The sequence below is a fragment of the Crocodylus siamensis genome, chromosome 3 (assembly GCF_052110815.1).
Source record: "Crocodylus siamensis isolate JL-2025a chromosome 3, ASM5211081v1, whole genome shotgun sequence".
Lineage (NCBI taxonomy): Eukaryota > Metazoa > Chordata > Crocodylia > Crocodylidae > Crocodylus > Crocodylus siamensis.
The window spans coordinates 240309887-240330151 of record NC_143397.1 but is presented as its reverse complement, the minus strand read 5'-3'; the positions used below and the strand labels follow the sequence as shown (position 1 = coordinate 240330151).

Sequence of the window (20265 nt, the reverse complement as noted above, 5' to 3'; positions counted from 1 at the left end):
ACAAGATTTTGGGCATCAAGTGCCCTTCTTCAGGTCTCAATATATAATTGTACATCATTTTATTTTGCTGCCCTCCAGAACATAAAAAGGAAGAGAGAGAAACAGATTTCGTTTTCCTGGCAGCTAGAAAATAGAAAGCAGAGGGAGAAAAGGATCATAAGCTACAAAGCACTTATGTTCTTTGCTGTTGAGATCTTAGTGAATGTAATCAGCTGCTCACCACTCTGTGTCAAAATAAAGTTTTCTAACACTTCTAAGAATTTTATTAAAAAAAAGTCTTATCTAATGCAGTCAACATTGTGCAAGTACAGCTTTCTTTTTTCAGACTTACTTAGACCAAAGCAGTGTATTGCTTGACTGGTAAATAGCCTAGAAGGGTGGCAAAAAAGTGTTTTCTGAGCACAACAACCAAATTTAATTACAAGGCAGGGCAGTCTGGCATCTCACAGACTAACTCATTCAGAGAAGCATGAGCTGAACTTCAGACTGACACAACTAACTACCTCTCTCTACTCAGATTAAACCAACTTTGAATTCAACAAGAGAGAGACCTGCAGCCAATTTTTTTCCCATTTACATTCTTTTTCATGTCAGAATTTGATTCTTAGAGCCTGAATGCATGACACATATCCAGTATAAACAAGGAGCAGATTCATGACATACAGTCCTTACACCAAGGTAACTCACTTGACTCCAATACAGAATTACCCCAGGAAAAATCAAGGATAAATCTCCACTAGGTCTGAGTTCCATCAGTGGCATGTGATGGGGTGTCTGTTTGCTGAAGTCAAGCGCTTTCCTTTCATCTCATGCTTCCTACTGCAACCAGCTATTGCCGGTCATTTGTTCACTCTGGATTCTGGTGTAATTTACGTCAGCTTTGTACACTGGTGTAAATGACACCAGTATAAGTGCTTCAGGTGTCCAGTCCATTGTTTTGTAGTTGAGAATCTTGCACCACAATAGTAAGAACACTTGGGTTTTGTGGAATAGACAATAGTAATATTTTGGAAAGTGCCTAAGCTCAACTTTTAAAAGTGGCTTGAATGTTCAGAAACTTAAATCAAATTCATTTCAATTAAATGTAAGCTCACAAATCACTTAGGTGGTTTTGAAATTTTCCACATGATTACTAGGGGATTAAGAAGTACTGCCCAAACTTTCCTTTTGTAATCATGTTAGGTTCAGACATTGGATTTTGGCAGGCACCTTCCTTTTGTGGAGAACTCTCTAGCCCCATAGAGAATATGTTTGGTTAGTATGTTTGGTTTTTTCGTCCCTTAAAAGATTGAGCCAAATGTACCCATATAGATTTCCTTCATGCTGTTTTCACTGCAAAGATAAAAAGAATTAAAGCCTTCCAGAGGCACTTTTATATACTCTGAAATAAATACAGCCTTTACATTTCTGTTCAGCTTTGCAGGTTGCCAACATAACTGTATTCAGCACTCTTGTGAAAGAAGGGCATTTATCAACTGTAATGCTATGAGATAATTGCCATTCTAGGGATGATTATTAATTAGGATTTATTGAGTATCATCAATGTGCTCAATTCTGCATAACTATAAAGGAAGACAGAGTTCTTGGCCCAAAGAGCCTACAGCCCAAATCAGTCAAGCTACGCAATTCAGATGCAGGCACAAGACTAAAACAGATGTCTTTGGAAGGTCATAGGCAAAGACATTTGAGAAGGAATTTTATGAGGACGGCGTTCCAAGTTGATCCAACAGCATGAAATTAACTTTGTTTCTCCAGTACTGTGTGACAGGGGGCCGTGTCTGGGCCTTTCAAAATGTCGGCCCACCCACCTGCCATGCCTTTGATGTAATTGATAAGTTGTTTCTAAGGCCCATTTAATGCCCAATGCCAAAGGCATAATACATGGCTCCATCCTTCCCCTTACGATGTCCCATGCCTCGCAGATAGCATCCAAAATTACTCCCAACTCCCCCAGCCCCATTGCTGGGCTGTACTTAGCCTTCAGCCCAAACCCGGCTTCAGGCATCTGGAGATTTACCTGGGCCACACGCCCCCTCCCTGGGACATCAACGCGTGCCCCCTCAATAGGGCCTCAACTCAATCAGTCAAACTACTGGGGCTGGCCTATGCACAGTCCTTCAGGTCCCTCTCACAGACCCTACTCTACGCCATAGTTTCTCAACCTGTGGTGCACATACCCCCAGGGTACACAAGACGCAGGCAGGGGGTACACGGGTACCCCAGCACTCACTCTCTCTTGCCCCTTCCGCGTCTCAAAACCATACCAAAAAATTTGGTGTGCCGCGCATTGTGCAGCACTTTAAATTCCCCAGTAATAATTTGGTGTGCCTCACTTTGCGTGGCACTGGGTTCAACCCTCCTAGCTTTGGCCAACATCACCTCTAGCCCAGGTACATACTTGAGTTCTGCACCCCGGCCTAAAAGGTGGCAACCCTACCCACACCAGATCAGACATCTGTCATATCACAGCCTTATATACACAGCCCTTCTTCCAATGTATGACACACACTGGTCTGTAAATATAAAATCCCCTGGAAAATTGAGCGTTGGGGTACTTATTAAAATTTTCAGAGCTTAGGGGGTACTTGTTACTTAAAAGTTTAAGAAACGCTGCTCTACACAGCCCCTGTGCAGTCCTTCAGGTCTACCTGTGCAGACCCTAATCTACGTGATCTATGCACAGCTTTTTAGGCCTCCATATGGGCCCTACTGTATGCAGTCTATTGCTCAGCTGTTTCCTCAGATGTCCCCCTACTGGGACCACCACATTGCCCCCTCCCTGGGGCTTCTGGGCCTTACGCCCTTTGGGCTTCAGGACTCTTGTCGACCTACCTGGGCCCCCAACTCATCATACCGCCCACTCAGGTCTCAGATGTCTGTTGATGAGCCTGGACCCTGCCTGTCCCTGCTACAGGGTTACCCACAAGATTGAGGGGGCTGAGGCTTTAGGGCATCCCATACTCACCTTTCACTAGGGAGGCAACTGGTGTGGCATTTCCCAGAGACCATCCCACCATAGGCAGCCCCACCACACCATCCTCCCTAGCAGAGTGTAGTTTCAGGTCATGTCCCAGGACCAGGAACCTCCTCCATCCCCATAGTTCCTACCCTTAACCTCCAGATGTTCTGGGGGCAGCAGCTGGCAATGTTTTGGCTCCCTCCAGCAGCTGCCAGCTCAGCGCTGAAGCCCTGGGTTTATATTGAGGCTGTTCAGCCCCATGCTCCAATCCAGGAGCCCTCCTGCAGTCATGTGACTGCCTCATTAGGCTGTACTGCACCTGCTGGCTGCTCCACAGCCTGATCAAGCCTTTTAAAGTGGCAGGCACCAAAGGTGCCCAGCCACACACTGATAAGAACATGGGCCCATTGATGTTATGAAGTTCTGCTGGCAAAACATTAGGTGTATCCAGAGCCAAACCCATCTGCAGCAGAGTCCCACCAGGTCTGCTGAGCAAAGTGAGACTTCTACTGCCGTCTGGCAGCTGGTAGAACGTGCATGTAGACACTCTTGCACTATCTGCCTACTGTTGCACTCCTAACAGCTGGTGCCTTCCCAAGGTCCACTTCCCATTTTGGGGGTACAGCTCCTGCCATGCTGCTAGCTGGAGCTGCCAGAGGCATGTGGATATGCAAGCACTCTAGTGACTGGCTGGGGGCAGCGGCTGCCAGAGTTTCTACTGGCTGCCCAAGGTATGTGTAGACAAAGTCTTGGCATTTGACTTATCTTCTCTGTTTGAGCTGCTCCGAAATATGCAGGTGAGGGCAGACTAAATCAGAGAAGACTCGCAGACTTTTAAATGGTGAACCTAGATTTTGCTTGTTTTCATCTGATGTTAATTATTGGTCTGTATGGCAGGATAAAAACTCTTAAGTTCACAGCCCCTCCTCTAGACACCAACAAAATATACTACCAATGCATTTCAGCCCTATGGATTCATGAATAAAAAATACTGGAGAAAATGGGGGAATTCTTTCCTATGTTCCTGTATCAGTGGAGTTACACTATGTTTCCATCTGACCCATACTAACAACGTGCTGCAGAGAATCAGGTGCTTCAGGAAGGACTATTTGTAGCATGGGCCTTTCGGTGTGATGTGCTCTAAAATGGAGGAGAAAAGATACACACAGGTAAAAGGGGTATAGAAACTGGGAATCAACATTTAAAAACTAACACTAAGCACACTAGTGTGAAGATAATGTTGCATGCACTTTAACCAAAAGAACATTCATGTCTGACAATTAAAAATTAAAAATAATAAAAAAATTTTTAGAGATCCTGGAAAAGATGGTGACAGATTGCCTTTAAAAAAAGAAAGTTATTACCCCAGAAACTTTGGTGCCCAACCATAATCAGGTTGACCAGCTATGTTCAGTTCATATTCCTTTGTACTGAGTACTCCAGCAGCAGGTCCAATAACTAGCTACATTTTCTGCAAACATTTAGGGTTGTTGGTAATAGCTGTGTTGGTCTAAGGACATAGGCGGACAAGGTTCTTTGGATAGCTTTTATTAGACCAACTAAATAGTTGGGAAAATTGTTCTTTGCAAGCTGTTGGATGTTTCCAACTATTTAGTTGGTCTAATAAAAGATATCACATTTACCCAAAGAACATTCATGCATGTGATCAGTCTGACTGAGTTTATATGGGATAGTTCACTGCAAAAGTTACTCACATGCCTAAGTGTTAGGATTGGAGGAATAAATATTTCTAGGCCATATAAACTACTCCCATGTATATCAGCCTAATGCTCTGCATTGACAGTTTGACCATCCTAAAATTCAAATTAAGCTGCTAAAGTGGGATTTTCAAAATTGTGTAGCACTGACCTAATTTGAGCCTACTATAGTAAGTAGGATTTTTTTTTTCTAACAACTTCAGAAGGAACAGTTGGACAAAGTGCTGAGGGCTTCTAAAACTCTTATCTGTCAGCTCTTACGTGCATAGCTAGATCCAGGATTGCAGCAAGGGGGGGGGTGGGCACACCTCCCTTTGGCTGTGTGCTGCTTGCTTCATGGTGTGTGCCTGTACATACCACCCAACTGAAGCAGGTGCAACTGCCCTGCCGCACTCCCCTGGAGCTGTCCTGCTTACATGCACATAGCAATACTTAAATTCATTTTATCTGCATGTAAGAGTCGATGGGTAAAATCTAGTGCCATCTTTTTTCCCCTTCTCTGTGTAGACTATATCTTTAAAAAACCCCAAACCATTTCTTACATTTCAAATCTTGCTTCTAAATTTAGGGAAAATATTTTGGAATACGATGCTGTAGTGCTTACTTGGTAACAGCAGTATCTTTCATACATATTTGCTTGTCTGTTTCTCCTTCCTTTTCCCTACCCCAGTAAATAGACTAACGTTTGATATATCTAAGATACATATTAAAAATATTAACATGAAAGGAACTATGTGAATATATACTAAAGTAAAATAACATCAACTCCTTTTTGTATTGTTGAGGTAGGGAATTATGTAAAGATTACATTACTGAAAATGTAGCTGTCCTTCTAAGTGAAGCTGCAAAAAAGCTATTCTCTTTATAACCCATCTCGCAGCCTAGAGGGACTGCTGCTAAGTAAGCATTGTCCAGTTGAACACACAGCTAACGACCATGTTCCAGGGTCAAACCCAAGTTCCTTAGCTATAAATTGATGTATTGCAGGAATTTCTTGTGCAGAAACTAACATTTGACTATATTTCAACAGAGAAAACAATTACAGAGCCTGTAACTCTCCACAGAGGTTCTTCCTATACCCTGAGCATGGTCTCTACAGGATGAAACTCATTCCACTTCAGATCCGTTTAGGAATATATTAAATTAGTTTCTGAATTGATGTGAACCTGTATAATTTGGTATCTCTAATTACTGATATCTTTCGTCTCTTTCTATTAGTTCATTCTTCCTCTTCTGAGCAGTCGACAAGGATCTCTGCCTGAAGCACCTTATTTTGGTTAGCATTCCTTTGCTTTTTCAGCTTCTTCGGCTGAACTGTGTTCCCAGCAGTGGCTGCAATAGTGCACACAGATGTAATTTAATCAGTATGTGCCAGTCGTTCACTGACACTGTTCTGAAACAGGGTTTCCCAATCCCAGATCGGAGCATGTGATACATGGAAAACTGGGACGGAGGGCAAGATCCACGCCCCCTCACTGCCAAAGAATCATGGAAAAAACGCTGTTAGGGCATGCATGCCCAGTTGCTCTCAAGACCTCTGTTTTTAGCAAGCTTGTGAGCAGCTTCAAGACATGCCCCAGAGCAATTTCACGCCTGTATTTTTGAGCTTGGTGCATGTGAGTGGGGACAGGCAGTCTTGACAGAAGTTAAACATGGTATAGATATACATTAAAAGTCCCATTTTCAGGGTCATCCATAACTTAGGCAGTAGAAAACCACCATAATAAGACTGGCTTCTAAAGACCCCCAGTAATCTGCCATAAGAATATGTTGAGGGCAAGAAGGTAGTGTTAGAAGTGGAAACATAGTAAGGCAAGCAGCACTATGGCCACAAGAGCATCTCAAGGAAGCTACTATGATTAGGGCTGGGTTTATATTGAGATTTTGCATTTTCATGAAAATCACAAAATTGAGTGATTTTTCACGCAAAATGTGACTTGCAAGGAAATACCATGATATGGCCGCTTGCTGAGGCCATATTATGCGGCATTTCCTTGCAAAAAGATGGAGCTGTAGGGGCCCATGCTGCTTTGCAGCACCCAGCCCCTGTCCCCACCCACCCCAACTAGTGGCAGCAGTGGCCGTGCATCACCAGGTGGGCAGTGGGAGGGAAGTGCTCTGCGCTGCTCCAGTGGGGCTCCTGCATGTTGAGTGGAGCTGGGGGTAGGGATGGGGGCAGTAGTGAGCAAGGCTGGGGGGCAGCAGCCCCCTGCATATGAGCGATGCCGTCCATGTTCCAGCCCCCCTCCACACCTGCCTTACAAGCCTTTTCTGGCTGTGGGCACTGCCAGGCCACCACCACTGTGATGCCGGGCAGGGGGCCCCTGCATGCACCCACCTTCCATGCCCCAACCCCACCTTGCTTGCATGCAGGGGCCCCAGCCCAGCCAGCGTTTTGAGTTTGTTGGCTGTGCACTGCAGTTGCCAAGCCGCTGCAATGCCGGGCAAGTTCAGCCAGGCTGGGGTCTGCCAGGTACCAGCCATACTGCCAAGTGAGTCTGCCTTCTCCCCCCGCACCAGCCCAATAACTAGTATCATGGCATAAGAATATGTTGAGAGCAAGAAGGTAGTGGGGGGGGAGGGTGCACCGCAATCTAGGGGCAAAAATGGCAGCCCCTGCCGTGATCGAGCCATGATACTAGTGAGCCGGGCCCATAATTTAAACCAGGCCCTAACTGTGATTTAGACAGAACAGCCTATAACAGAGCGGGTCTAAGAGTATCTTAGGGCAACTGATGTTAGCCTTGTACTCAGAAACATTTGAAGAAAGAAGGTAGTTGGGAAGTTTCCATCTGGACACCATCTCATGTTTTATATCCTTCAGCTACCCTGATGCACAGTAAAAAAACTTCAAGATCGTAGATACAAGGTGTCCTAATTTTGCCTGCCTGTCTTCTGCTGACTAGAACCTTACCCAGATAGGTCTAGGGACTTCAGTGGGGGGTGCAAAAGTGGTAGGATCAAGACTATGGTGTTAAATTACTGTTAGTCAGAGCTGGTTTTTTCTATTGGTGACTGTCTGCCAATACATTAAAAATTACTCACTTTATGATATAATAAAGATGTTATTTCTTCTTTACTCTAGGTGGTGGATGTGGACTTTAAGGTGTGACTCAACGTTTCATCCTTTGACTATAAGTTTTTTTATCTGATTGCACTAAAAAAAAAGCTGCTAATGGGATAAATGTTGAGACATTTAAGGAACTGACTTGAAGTACCAAAAGCCATTATTATAAAACAAGAAAAGCTTGAAGCTAAGGCTTGCATCCAGCCAGTCAGTATCATTTCGTCACCGTGACAGAATGGCAAGTAAAAGAAAATCAACTACACCTTGCATGGTCCTGGCAAGCGAGCAGGATCCAGACCTAGAAATGATATCAGACTTGGATGAAGGACTTACTCTGCTTACGCCAGCAGAGAACCCCACAGCAGAGAGTATATCAAGTGATGAAGATGTTCATGAACACACAGATTCAGACAATCAGCAAAATAAAAAAGTTGAAGGTGGCTATGAATGTAAATACTGTACATTTCAGACACCAGATCTAAATATGTTTACTTTTCATGTGGATTCAGAACATCCCAATGTAGTTTTAAATTCTTCCTATGTTTGTGTGGAATGCAATTTTCTTACCAAAAGGTATGATGCTCTTTCAGAGCATAACTTGAAATACCACCCTGGAGAAGAGAATTTTAAATTGACCATGGTGAAACGTAACAACCAGACAATCTTTGAGCAAACAGTGAACGATCTCACTTTTGACGGGAGTTTTGTGAAAGAGGAGAATACAGAGCAACCCAGTGCCTCGGAGGTCTCCTCATCGGGAATCTCCATTAGCAAAACTCCAATTATGAAAATGATGAAAAATAAAGCAGAGTCTAAACGAATTGCAGTTTTTCACAATGTAGTTGAAGACATTCCTGGTGAAGAAAAGGAAACGGAAAATGAGCCGGACTGCGAGGAAGTAGTAGAAAACCCACCATCCGCAGCTCCCGAGTCTAAAACAAGCAACCCAGCTGCTTGCAATACAGCAGATACAACTAGCACAATAGTTACCCCAGCCCCAGTAATTCCTCCGGGGGTGGCACAGGTAATAACGGCTGTCACAGCTCAGCAGAACTCCAACTTGATTCCAAAAGTCTTAATCCCCGTCAATAGCATTCCAACCTACAACACTGCTTTGGATAACAATCCGCTCTTGCTCAACACCTACAACAAATTTCCCTACCCCACCATGTCAGAAATCACTGTTCTTTCTGCTCAAGCTAAATATACTGAGGAACAGATTAAAATATGGTTTTCTGCCCAACGTCTGAAGCATGGTGTGAGTTGGACGCCAGAGGAAGTGGAGGAAGCAAGAAGGAAGCAATTCAATGGCACTGTGCATACTGTACCACAGACAATTACAGTCATCCCAGCACACATTTCAGCAGCTAGCAATGGTTTGCCATCCATCTTGCAGACATGCCAAATTGTCGGTCAGCCAGGTCTTGTCCTCACTCAAGTTGCAGGTGCAAATACATTACCAGTAACGGCCCCTATAGCTTTGACAGTAGCAGGAGTCCCAAATCAAACACAGCTACAGAAGAGCCAAATCCATACTGCCCAGCCTATGGCAGAAACCAAGCAAATAGCTGCCATTCCAGCCCCTCAGCCCATCAAAAATGAAAACACATTAGTTAATCCTGATTCATTTGGCATCCGTGCAAAAAAAACAAAAGAACAGCTGGCAGAATTGAAAGTCAGCTACCTTAAAAATCAGTTTCCTCATGATTCGGAGATTATCAGGCTCATGAAAATAACAGGCTTGACTAAAGGAGAGATCAAAAAGTGGTTCAGTGACACACGTTACAACCAGAGAAACTCAAAGAATAATCATGGCATTCATCTCAACAGCGATTCCTGTGCCACCATCGTTATTGACTCAAGTGATGAAACAAATGAGTCGCCCACGGCAGTCGCTCCACAGAACAAGCAGTCGTGGAACGCCTTCCCAGATTTCACCCCCCAGAAGTTCAAAGAAAAGACCGATGAGCAGTTACAAGTCCTCCAAGCCAGTTTTCTCAACAGCCCTGTCCTCACAGATGAAGAGATGAATCGGTTAAGAGCACAAACCAAACTGACCAGGAGGGAGATTGATTCCTGGTTTACAGAGAGAAGGAAATCAGATGCCTTAAAGGAAGAGGTAGGTGATTTGAATGAGAGCACAGCAAGCAGCTCAAAAGAGGAGGCTGGAGAAACCTCTCTGGGAGATGGATCTGCAGGGTCAAAATCAGGGGCTGCTGCTTTAAGCAAGATAGGTAAAAAATCACCGGAGCAGTTACACGTACTGAAAAGCTCATTTGTCCGTACTCAGTGGCCATCCCCACAAGAATATGACAAGCTGGCAGAAGAAACTGGACTTCCTAGATCAGAAATTGTTAGCTGGTTTGGAGACACTCGCTACGCCTGGAAAAACGGTGGTTTGAAGTGGTACTATTACTACCAGAGTGCCAATGCGAATAGCCTGAATGGGCAAAGTTTTGTCAGAAAGAGGGGGAGAGGAAGACCAAAAGGAAGGGGAAGGGGGAGGCCCCGCGGACGGCCTCGAGGAAGCAAAAGGCTGAACAGCTGGGACCGAGGATTGTCCATCATAAAATTTAAAACTGGAACAGCAATCCTTAAGGATTATTACATGAAGCACAAATTCCTTAATGAGCAAGATCTGGATGAACTGGTAGCCAAATCACACATGGGGTATGAGCAGGTCAGAGAATGGTTTGCGGAAAGACAAAGACGATCAGAGCTAGGCATAGAGCTCTTTGAGGAGAATGAGGAGGAAGATGAAATGCTGGAGGATCAGGAAGACGAGGAAGAAACAGATGATAGTGACACTTGGGAACCCCCCCGACATGTTAAGCGTAAACTCTCAAAATCAGATTGACATGTAAGTTTGGGGCTTGGGGCCAAAAAACCATGAATTTGACATTATTGTGAAGAGCCAAATAATTGTAATGGCCTTTGGTTTTAGTGAACACCTGCTTAGCATTTTTCCTCCGCCTCAGAGAGCAGACAAGATGCTACCTGTGCAGCCACCAAATGTTTCCTTCCTGGCTAGCAGAGATGGACACGCTCGATGCTGCCCAGGATTTGGGGTTCTAAAATCAACCCAAATTCAGCTCCTCTTCCTCCACGTCACTACCATGGGTCCATCCTTTACGTGACTCCTTAGAAATATTTAGCTGCCTTACATTTAAGTCCAAAAACGCAGATGCAGTTCCCATTGTTGTAGAACATTACCCACCCTTGGAGGAGGAAAATACAAAAACCTAAGATGTCTTTTTGCAAACCTCGCTTCACCTGCAAGGCTTCAGGGCTTGGGGTTTTATTTTTAAAGGAAAGAATTCAGAAGCAAAAGAAGGGGAAAAGTGGCACAAAGGAACCAATAAAGCCAGGGGTGAGATTTCCTTGGTTTTAGGAAACTAGGAAAAATGGATATCTCTGTCATGTCCTCAGAGTGTTTGGGGTTTACAGAACTCTTACTGAAAATGTCCTGTTGGTTATCCTGAGCTGAGCACGTTTAAATATAGAGCTATTTAATGCTTTCCATTAAACTTAATCAGTACATTTAGAAATCCATCCATTTAATCTGAATACCTTGCAGACTTGATACAATCCATTGCATCCTTGTTTTCCCTTTTGGCTTATCTATTTATTCCTGTCAGAAAATGGTAAGAAAAATGTATTTATTTCAAGCCAAAACACCCTTGAAATCAAATGCTGCTTTTAAAAAACAAAAATATAGGAAGCTAGTTAGAAAAGTTCCCTAAAAAGCTGTTCAGAATCAGTTTACAGAGAGTAAACTGCTCAGAGTCATAACAGATACAGAGATTAAAAGCATCTCCATAGTTGACTGGTAGGAAGAACAACTTGCATTTTAAAGGAGGTGTGGCAGTGCTGTAATAATTTAATTACTATAGAAAATTAAAATATAGCTGCTACTGCCTCTTTAGCCTTTGGGTGTTGGGAATGATATGCACCATTTTTCTTCTTCATTTGTAGCCGAGTCAAATGATTTGCGAGCAAATTTAACTTAATGTCATCCTAATGGATTCAGCCCATCAATTTACTAATTACTTTTATGACTATGTAGGGCAGTAAAACTACACTGTCAAATACTCTCATTTTAAAACTCTCAAGTTTGACCTACCTGGACTAAACTCTAGAAATGACTTTATCTGGTAGGGAACACTTGCTGAACATTAAGTATCTGTGGGTGCATCTATTCCTGCACTTTATTACGGAGTTGATTAATTAGCTCTGCAGTAAAGCATCACTGTCTATACATGCACTGATATTAGGGCACAGTATGTTAACTGATGTCATTTACGGCACTGCAGGGCACGTGTAGACAGAGACTTGGACAGCAGCACTTTGAACTAGGGGGGCACCCTGGGCTGGCAGCAGGCTCGAGGAGTCAGCCGCACAACTCCACAGTTTTGACACTCTCGTGTCCCAGCCAGCCTCTCTGCCACCCACTGCCACCACCCAAAGCCTGGGGTTGAACTCCCAAGCCTCCTGCCAGCCCAGAGCTGCTCCACCCTGGCTCAAAGTGCTACTGTCCTGGGCACGTGTAGCTGCTGCACCCTGGAGCAGTGTACTTCAGTGCAAACTGCTTTGGAGTTAATCACATTGTATTAATTGCACATGTAGAGGCATCTAGTTTCTCAGAAAATGTGCCCTTTGAGCCCAAGAAAATGAAGTATTGCCAGTGTCTGATGAACCAGCTCAAGAACTGGGTCACTAAAGCCAGCTCAGGAAGGTACCTTTCATTCAAGGAATATTTACTCTGAAGACCAGCAGCCGTGTTTCTACCATCACCTTCCTGTGATTCTGCAGGGAGAAGAAGAGTCATTCAGTTTTACTGTCAAGGGAAGAAGCTGAATCATTTCATTTCTGTGCAGCTTGGCCAATGCAGTCTGCATTTTGGCTGGGTGGCATTAGCATCTTAGAGAAACTGCCCCTATGACAATGTATATCTTCTCTTCATACGTCCACTAGACTTCTCCCAGTGGCCATTATGCTTTTGCAGACCTGTGGAATACAGGGCAATCTGGCATAAATCTGTCCTAAATCAGTCTGAAAGCAGTTTATAACTCATGATCTCGTGGAGCTCTTTTCTTTTTCACAGTGATAAGTGACCAAAGACCAACATATTCCTCTCATAGCATGAGCTTCTGAAGCTGAGGAGACCTTAGCAGATACTCTCTCTCTCTCTCTGTCTGAAGCCTAGATCAAAATAAAAAAGGAAGGGGACAAAAATCTCAATCTGGGAGAAAATATCTTGCAATCAGTTGCTTTTTTTTAAATTTGTGTCTAACTAATTTCCCCTTTCTCATGATTTTCTCAGCCACTTTGATCTCAAAGGTAAAGGGCTCACTAAGCTTCAGGAGGACATTCTGTCCTGAAAGTCCAAAGCCAGCTATCGAGTGTGTTCTCCTTTTCTGTTCAAGATTACAGACAGATGTTAAGACAGAATGCCTTTCAGCACATGACACGGTCTGACTCTGGAAATACCGACCCGTTGGCTTTAGAAATTCAGCATCTGATGAAACGAGCTTGGCCTCATGAAAACTCATACTATACATCTCTGATTTAGTCTAAGGTGCAGCTCTACACTGCCTTTTAGAACTGTAATCAGCAAGACCAATGGGAAGCACAAAAAACCTAGCAATGTAGTTGGTCTTTTGTTGGTGCCTGTTACCGTAGTGATGTAAACTAGAACATTTCAGTACCAAACTGAAGTATCAAGAAATGCACTTACCAGGTAAAACTGGGAAACAGCAGCGTTTTCTGTGATTCTGAATTATTTTATTCATATGGAATACAGCAATCAAATGAAAGAACAAGCTATAAACATCCTATAAAAGATGTATAAACAACGGCACTGAGGGATAAGACTAGAGTGACGGTTTTAGATTTGATATCCACTGCAAGGCATCATAAGTAGGTTGGTGCAGGTCTTCAAAGCAACCATTCAAATGATAAATAGGGCATTCCTGCATGATGTGTGCTATAATTTGGATTTTGCCACATTCACACTTGGGCTCTTTGATAAAATTTAATTTATGTAGTAGGTAGTTACATCTGCCTTGTCCTGTTCAGCGTTGTCTAGTTCCACCTTAGTGATTCTGAATGTACACTGATGTAGAAAAGAGAAGAATCTGGCCTGAACTTTTTGGGCTTTGGCTGCTAAAAATGCCTCAATTAATAAATAACATTGTCTGGCTAAGGCTGATATGGATGAGGCTGTTAAAGCTGTTGAAGAAGCTAGAATATATATATATTATAGCGCCACACCTGTGTGTGTCCCTTATGCTAATTTGAAGATCTGTTGGGAATACAAAGTCAAAAATCAGTGTTTGCCAAGTGGGAAGGAGCAAAACCAGTAGGGGGAGAGATGCTATTTTTAAGCTTCCAAGAATATTAAAACAAATCCTAAAATTTCTTGGAAATGTGTTTCTGGTGAACAAAGTCTGGACTGGTCTAAATAATTAGGGATATGTTAGAGTTTAACGTTTTCTTTCATAAAAGATACTGTTAAAATAAAGGTATCCTGTTTTGCTGAAATCAGTTTTAGGCTAGTATTTAAACTAACTTCTAAGAAAAAAGCCCAGGAATAAGAATATAAGGTAACCAAATTCTCCACACTACTTTGGTCTGTTCTCTTAAATAATGCTGCCTATGCAACACTGGTAATTGGCATGTGTGAAAGAAGGAGAATGTGGAGGGGGAACAGATAGTGTATCACTAGGATAAATGCACTGCGATGACATTCTTTCTATATAAAGCTTGAAAGATGGCATCTAACACCTTAGCCACATTGGGCGCAGCTACATGAGACACTTACTGCACAGTAGCCTAATAACACTGCGCAGTAGCCTGCCAGTCAAAAACCATGGTAATACTCTAGTGCACTGTTACTGGGCAACTTCACAGTAAGCGTTAAAAAAACATGCCCAGGAGCTACTGTACAGTAGCGCAAGTTACTGCGCATTTGGTACTTCATTAAGCAAGTACTATACTAAATGACCGTGTAGACATGCCCATTCTCAGCTGGCCTACATGATGTAGCTTCACTGACTCCAGCGTAGCTCCAAGCGTAACCAGCTGAGTACCATCATCTCTTTGTAGTCTTCAAAATTTAAAACAACCCAAATACTGTGGAACTAATTTTGAAAGATGCTGAAAATCCACAACTTTTATTAAAGACAAAGGAGAATTAAGAACCAGCTGGAGCTGAATGTGATGATAAAATGCTGGATAGATTTACTACATGTTTCCTAGGAGTTGTGTACAGTACTCTGAGCACTGGTTATAACTGGCCCTATTCGCTCACATTTTTTTAAAAGAAATAATTACCAGTTTCTTTTACTCTGTGCAGCAGTTGTACATTTGCACTGATTATTGATGCTTGTTTTCTTGGAGGCTTCTATGATCTCACACAGCCAGTGTGAGAATTTGTCTCAGTTGTGTCGATATTTTGCTGGCACTGCAGGATTGTCTGGAATTGCTTCAGTTGCTACCTGTACTTGTCACAAAGACTGGTGCAAAGGAGAAAACATGCTGTACTTTACAGCAGTGGCTCCAGAATCCCACTGTTCAAGTCTACAATACATTGCTGCTGCCTTGCTTTCACAGCCTATCTACACTAATAAATTTACAAAAATAGCTCTTCTGAAATAATTATCCCCTTGGATTAAGCTATATGAGAAAAAAGCAATTCTTGTTCTGGAGCAGAGTGTCCACATGGGGCTTATATTCAAATAATGGTTATGAATAATGATTGTGGAGTAGTTATTCTGGAAAATTTCCAGATGTAGACAAAGCCCCTTCACATATACTTTCTCTGCCTCTGGTGAGGTTGAACTGTTAACCTCTTAAGTCACCTAGGCTCTGTGTATCAGCTTTAAAGTATGTATCGTTGAATGGGAGACAGAAAATTACTTGATGCAACCAAAAACTTTAGCATGGGTAACGAGTGGATTTGTCCCAGAGAAAGATTAAGAGACATTGCTTTAGAATTCACCTGGGATTTGAATGGGAGGGAACAAATGCACAACTAACATTTCCTCCTTTCTTTTCCTCTTCTGCTCCTGCCAAGAATATCTGATTCGATTATGCTAGTTACTCCTGCTTTTGAAACTCAGCTGATGCGAGAAAAAGAAGTTTCGAGGCCAGAATGGAGAAAGACATACAGTAAAAGATAGGAATTGATGTCACGGTGAGCTGGTGGTCCACTGTGCTGCTTGATGGGGAAATCCCTGGAGTACTTTGGAAGCAGCTCACTTCATTCGAAAGCATTTGATATCTTTAGAATAACTTGTCTCAGGAGTGCTGGTGAGAGGGGGTTCAATCCAGCCTTCCTTGGCAATCAGGATGGACCTGTCTGATCGTAAGCCCTTTGAGAAGGGAAGTTTGGGAGAAGTTTGCTTGTCACTCTCCAGTAGAAATCCACTTCCCTTCATAGCCAAAACAATAAAACATTTCCTGTTCTTTCAGAACAAAATAGGCTGGCTGGGGTCAGCCATCCGACTCCACCACCATATCTGTATACACTCATAATATCTCCCAGTGAGAAAAGGCAAATATCCAAGCTGCCATCTTGCTAATATCTAAGCCCTCATCTTGAAACTTAAAAGCAGGGAGCTTTAGTGAAATAATATTGACTGTTCTGGCTTTAATTGGGCTTTATTAAAGAGATCAATAAAGTTCAACAAATGTACTGGAAGTTGTTCAAATATGGCAGGTCTTATAAATGCGAGATACTACAAGAAATACTAATAATAGTGATGCAAGAGATCAATAAATATAGTGGAAGTTGTTCAAAATGGGAGGATCATAGAAACTAGAGATGGGAAAAGACCAGCAGAGGACTCAGTACTCCATTTGGGTACAAACGTTTGGCAGTTTGGTCTGAAATTAAATTCTCAAGGATGCAGAGTGGCCATTAAAGATTCTTTGGTACTTTTTTTTTATCAGTTTGGAGTGAGTTGAACCCTAATGCCTGACCAAATTCTAGCATCAATCATTGCTTTTTGTCTTCCTGAACTCCCCTTGCAGTGGTTAGATAAGGTATTTGTTTTCTTTTTCTGTCCCACGCTGCTCTGTGGTATTTTGTCCTGTCAAACTACTCCCGTATTTTGTTACATAAGTGGATGAAATGATTCCTGATTGGAATACTCCGGCTTCTGTTTCAATTTTAGTTGGTAAAGCATTTTAGGATGAAAGGTGCTACATGTAGGATTTTGTCTATCGCAGCACAGTAATGTAAAATTGTGGTCTAATATTTGCCTCTGATCAAAATGTTTCCTTGCACACTTCAAGATCAGATGTATTCTAAGAAACATTTCCCCTATGTCAGCTACTAAAATAATACGAAATTTCATATTGTAACGTCATCATCTATGGTGTGACAAAATAAGACTGCAACATCATGAATTCATAATAGCATTCTCCTCTAGTCCCAGTTTATGAAATTGTTTCCGATTGTATCTAGTCGGCTAATATGGGCGTATTTGTAGCTTGTATAATAAAATACTAAAAGCAAATTGCCTGTGCTGCAAAGGCATACTATATTATTATATAATATTATATTATATTATATTGCATATCGTATACACTGCACTGGATGCTGCTCTTCATGTGCACAGGAGAGATACCAGGTATCTGTCTAGTTTACATAAGTGATGGAGCTTTGCATTTTTCCATAACTGCAATATATTTAAGTGTCTCATTTGACATGTGAAATGCACTTAAGTTAATGCATTGTAGTGTATTTAAAATATAAAGAAAGGGATTAGTTAAATATCAGCAAGGTTTCAAGAGGCGAACAGTCTGAAGCAATCCCATGTGATATATGTCTACGATGTCAAAGGAAGTAATTGTGTTTGTAGAATGAAGGGTTTCTCTTGAGTGATATAGTAGCTTATGGTGTCTTTCCTTTGTAGCTGCCCAAGAGGCGAAGGGGAAGCAATTCTTGAAAAGTTCAAGATATCTGATTTACTGTGAATGGGCCTAATCTTTCGTGAAACCAAGAACATTTTTGGACACACACAGGATTGAATACTCAAAAGGATTGGAACTTAGTGTTGTGCCAAAGTGAAACTACTGCAGTTGGCAGGAGTTCTGCACTGTAAATAGAAGACTGATTAAAAGACAACTTGTAAAAAAAAAAATCCAGATTTTAATACAGCACATTTTTATTCTAATACATGATGGAAACTTTCTGTTTAGACCTTTTTTGAAGGGGCTTCAGTGACCACTAGATTTTTGTCCTCTTATATTTTGTCTGGCTTAATACTGTATGTTCTAGTAAGATGGGCTTTATTGCCTGTGTTCTTTGATATGTGATTAAGCTTATAGCTTTGAGTGACCAAACATTTTACAGAGTAAAAGTTCTTAGAAACAGTAAACATAACTGATATTTCTGTGTCTTATTTATCAAGCTGTGCACAAGCTTTGAAGGTTGTTGTGCATAATATTGTACAACTTACACTTCCCCGGGAAGGCAGCATATGTCTCAATATTACAAACCTAAACTTTTGGTAGTGGTATGGATTCTGTCTTTAGAATTTTTTTTTTTTTTGAGAAGACATGAATGGATGCTGCTGTTAAAAATATTTGTAATATTGCCATAATTGCTTTCAGTAGAAGCTTTTTTGCTTTTGCTTCAAGAGATGAAGAAAATAACACAGAGAAGGAAATAAAAGCCTGAAAGAAGTTGGCAAAAGAGACAACACTGAAGGAACTTCTACAAAAATAAACTTTGTACCAAAAATTTGGAACAAAAATAATGGAATAAAGATCTCCTTACTGAGTGTGCGTGTTTTTAAAGGATCTATGGAAATCAGGAAATGTATTTGTATAAGCATGTGGCAGTCCAGCCCTTTCACTAGCATGGTTCCCCCTCTTCACTAAACTGAATTTCACTTGTTTACAAGATGTCGCAAATTTGTTAGCTCTTCACTTGCAGGTTACTGAAACTGTTCGACATTCGCTCCTTTGTCATATCAGCAGGTCTGAATGCTCCTGGACATTTTTTTATGAAGGCAGATGCTCTCGCATTTTATTAAAAAATTATTTTGGAGCACAGAGAGAACTTAGGCATCCCAGTTCCTTGTGAAAGGCATTGGCAATTGAACACAACTCCTTGCTGTATTGCCCTCTTTGTGATTACAGGAGTGTTTTTCAAATGTGCTTTTTCCTTTAGAGAAATGAGCATTTTCCATTTCAGGCTCCACTCATGTACAAATAGCTCTAGGGCAAAGCCTGCTTGCCTTACGCTCATTCAGCCTCCCAGCTGGAGTCAGTGTGAGCTCTGGGGTTGTCTGATCAAGCTTGTCTAAGCACAGAAGTTGCACCTCTTACCAGTATAATGAAAGTGGGTCAACTCCCTAACGTGGGCCCGGCTATATTTGCATAAAGGTGCTTCTGAGCAATATAATCATTCCTGCTGGGAGAAGGAAAGAAGCTATTTCAGTTCAAGGCACCTTTTTACCAATAAAACTGCATCCACAATATGAGTTGTTTCATGTAAGAAAAACCCTCACACTGCCTGAAATAGCTATGCCAGTACAAATCCCTGTAGAACAGGCACAGGAGGTCTTGGACACCTGTTGTTCAGCCCAAATGTTTTGCACAGTTCATGGAAAGTTACTGTGTAAAAATGCTTGTTCTTACTTGACCACTTGTCAGCTAGTGGAAGAGTTCCTGAAGAGCCTTTGGATATGCATGCTGCTTTCCTTTTTTATAAACAATTACCTTTTTTATTTTAATTTTAGCCTTATTAGTGATTCCAAACTGCTGTAGTTTCGTTGATATTTTCATAACAGACCAGCTGGCTTTGTGGGTTGGATTTTTTTTCCATTTGGTTTTCATATTGCTGTCAGCTACTATTTTTCAACAACGCAAAATATTCAGAAATTAAGTGCACTGCTTTATTTTTCTATTCCACACAGCACTCTGTAGTGTAATGTTAAAGTTTTTTTTTAAAGCATGGCTGACTATGGTCTTCAGTCTATTCGACAACAGTTTCTTAACATTTTCAATTGTTGACCGGATTTGTTGTGCTTCAGAGATTGTAAAATGAAGCCGTATAAATATATTTATATGATCTGTTTTCATTGCAATAATGTTTGACTCATCTCTAGATGTAAATAAAACTTAGTGTGTCTTTCCTCACAGGCTCAATGCTTAATGCTGATCTGATGTTTGCTAGCTTAAAATAATTATTTGACAGCAAAAGAGACCAGAAAAAAAAAAGAAAACTCACCCAGTTGATTTGTGTCTTTGAGCACATAATAAAGGTCAGCATTCAGTAGTAATTCTCTTTAGTGATTTTCTGTTTTCTTAAATGAAAATCAAAGAATTATAAAAAGAATTACAGTGAAGCCTGTCTTAAGAGACTAACAAAAGAGGATGCTTAGCAGAGATGGTGTCTAATAAAACAAGGTCAAAATACATGCGAGACCTTTAAGAGGATACTTTAAAGATGGACTTGAAAACACAACCTGGTAGGATTCTGATCCCGCACACACATGAATCCT

At 41.7% G+C, this 20265-nt stretch overlaps 1 protein-coding gene across 5 annotated transcripts in view; it reads left to right on the top strand.

The window, feature by feature from the left end:
- The window catches only part of ZHX1 (zinc fingers and homeoboxes 1), a 42496-nt gene extending 22599 nt beyond the window's left edge, over positions 1–19897 (top strand). For 4 of the 5 annotated variants that reach the window (XM_090040587.1, XM_090040589.1, XM_090040591.1 and 1 more), the window contains exons 3-4: positions 7763–10604; positions 17668–19897. In XM_090040587.1, coding sequence (XP_089896713.1) covers positions 7980–10601 — 2622 coding nt within the window. In that variant the 5' untranslated portion in view covers positions 7763–7979 and the 3' untranslated portion in view covers positions 10602–10604; positions 17668–19897. Of the gene's footprint in view, positions 1–7762; positions 11115–17667 lie in introns of all 5 variants that reach the window. The other variant, XR_016441494.1, reaches the window with a different exon arrangement.
- The last annotated feature ends 368 nt before the right edge of the window (positions 19898–20265 follow it).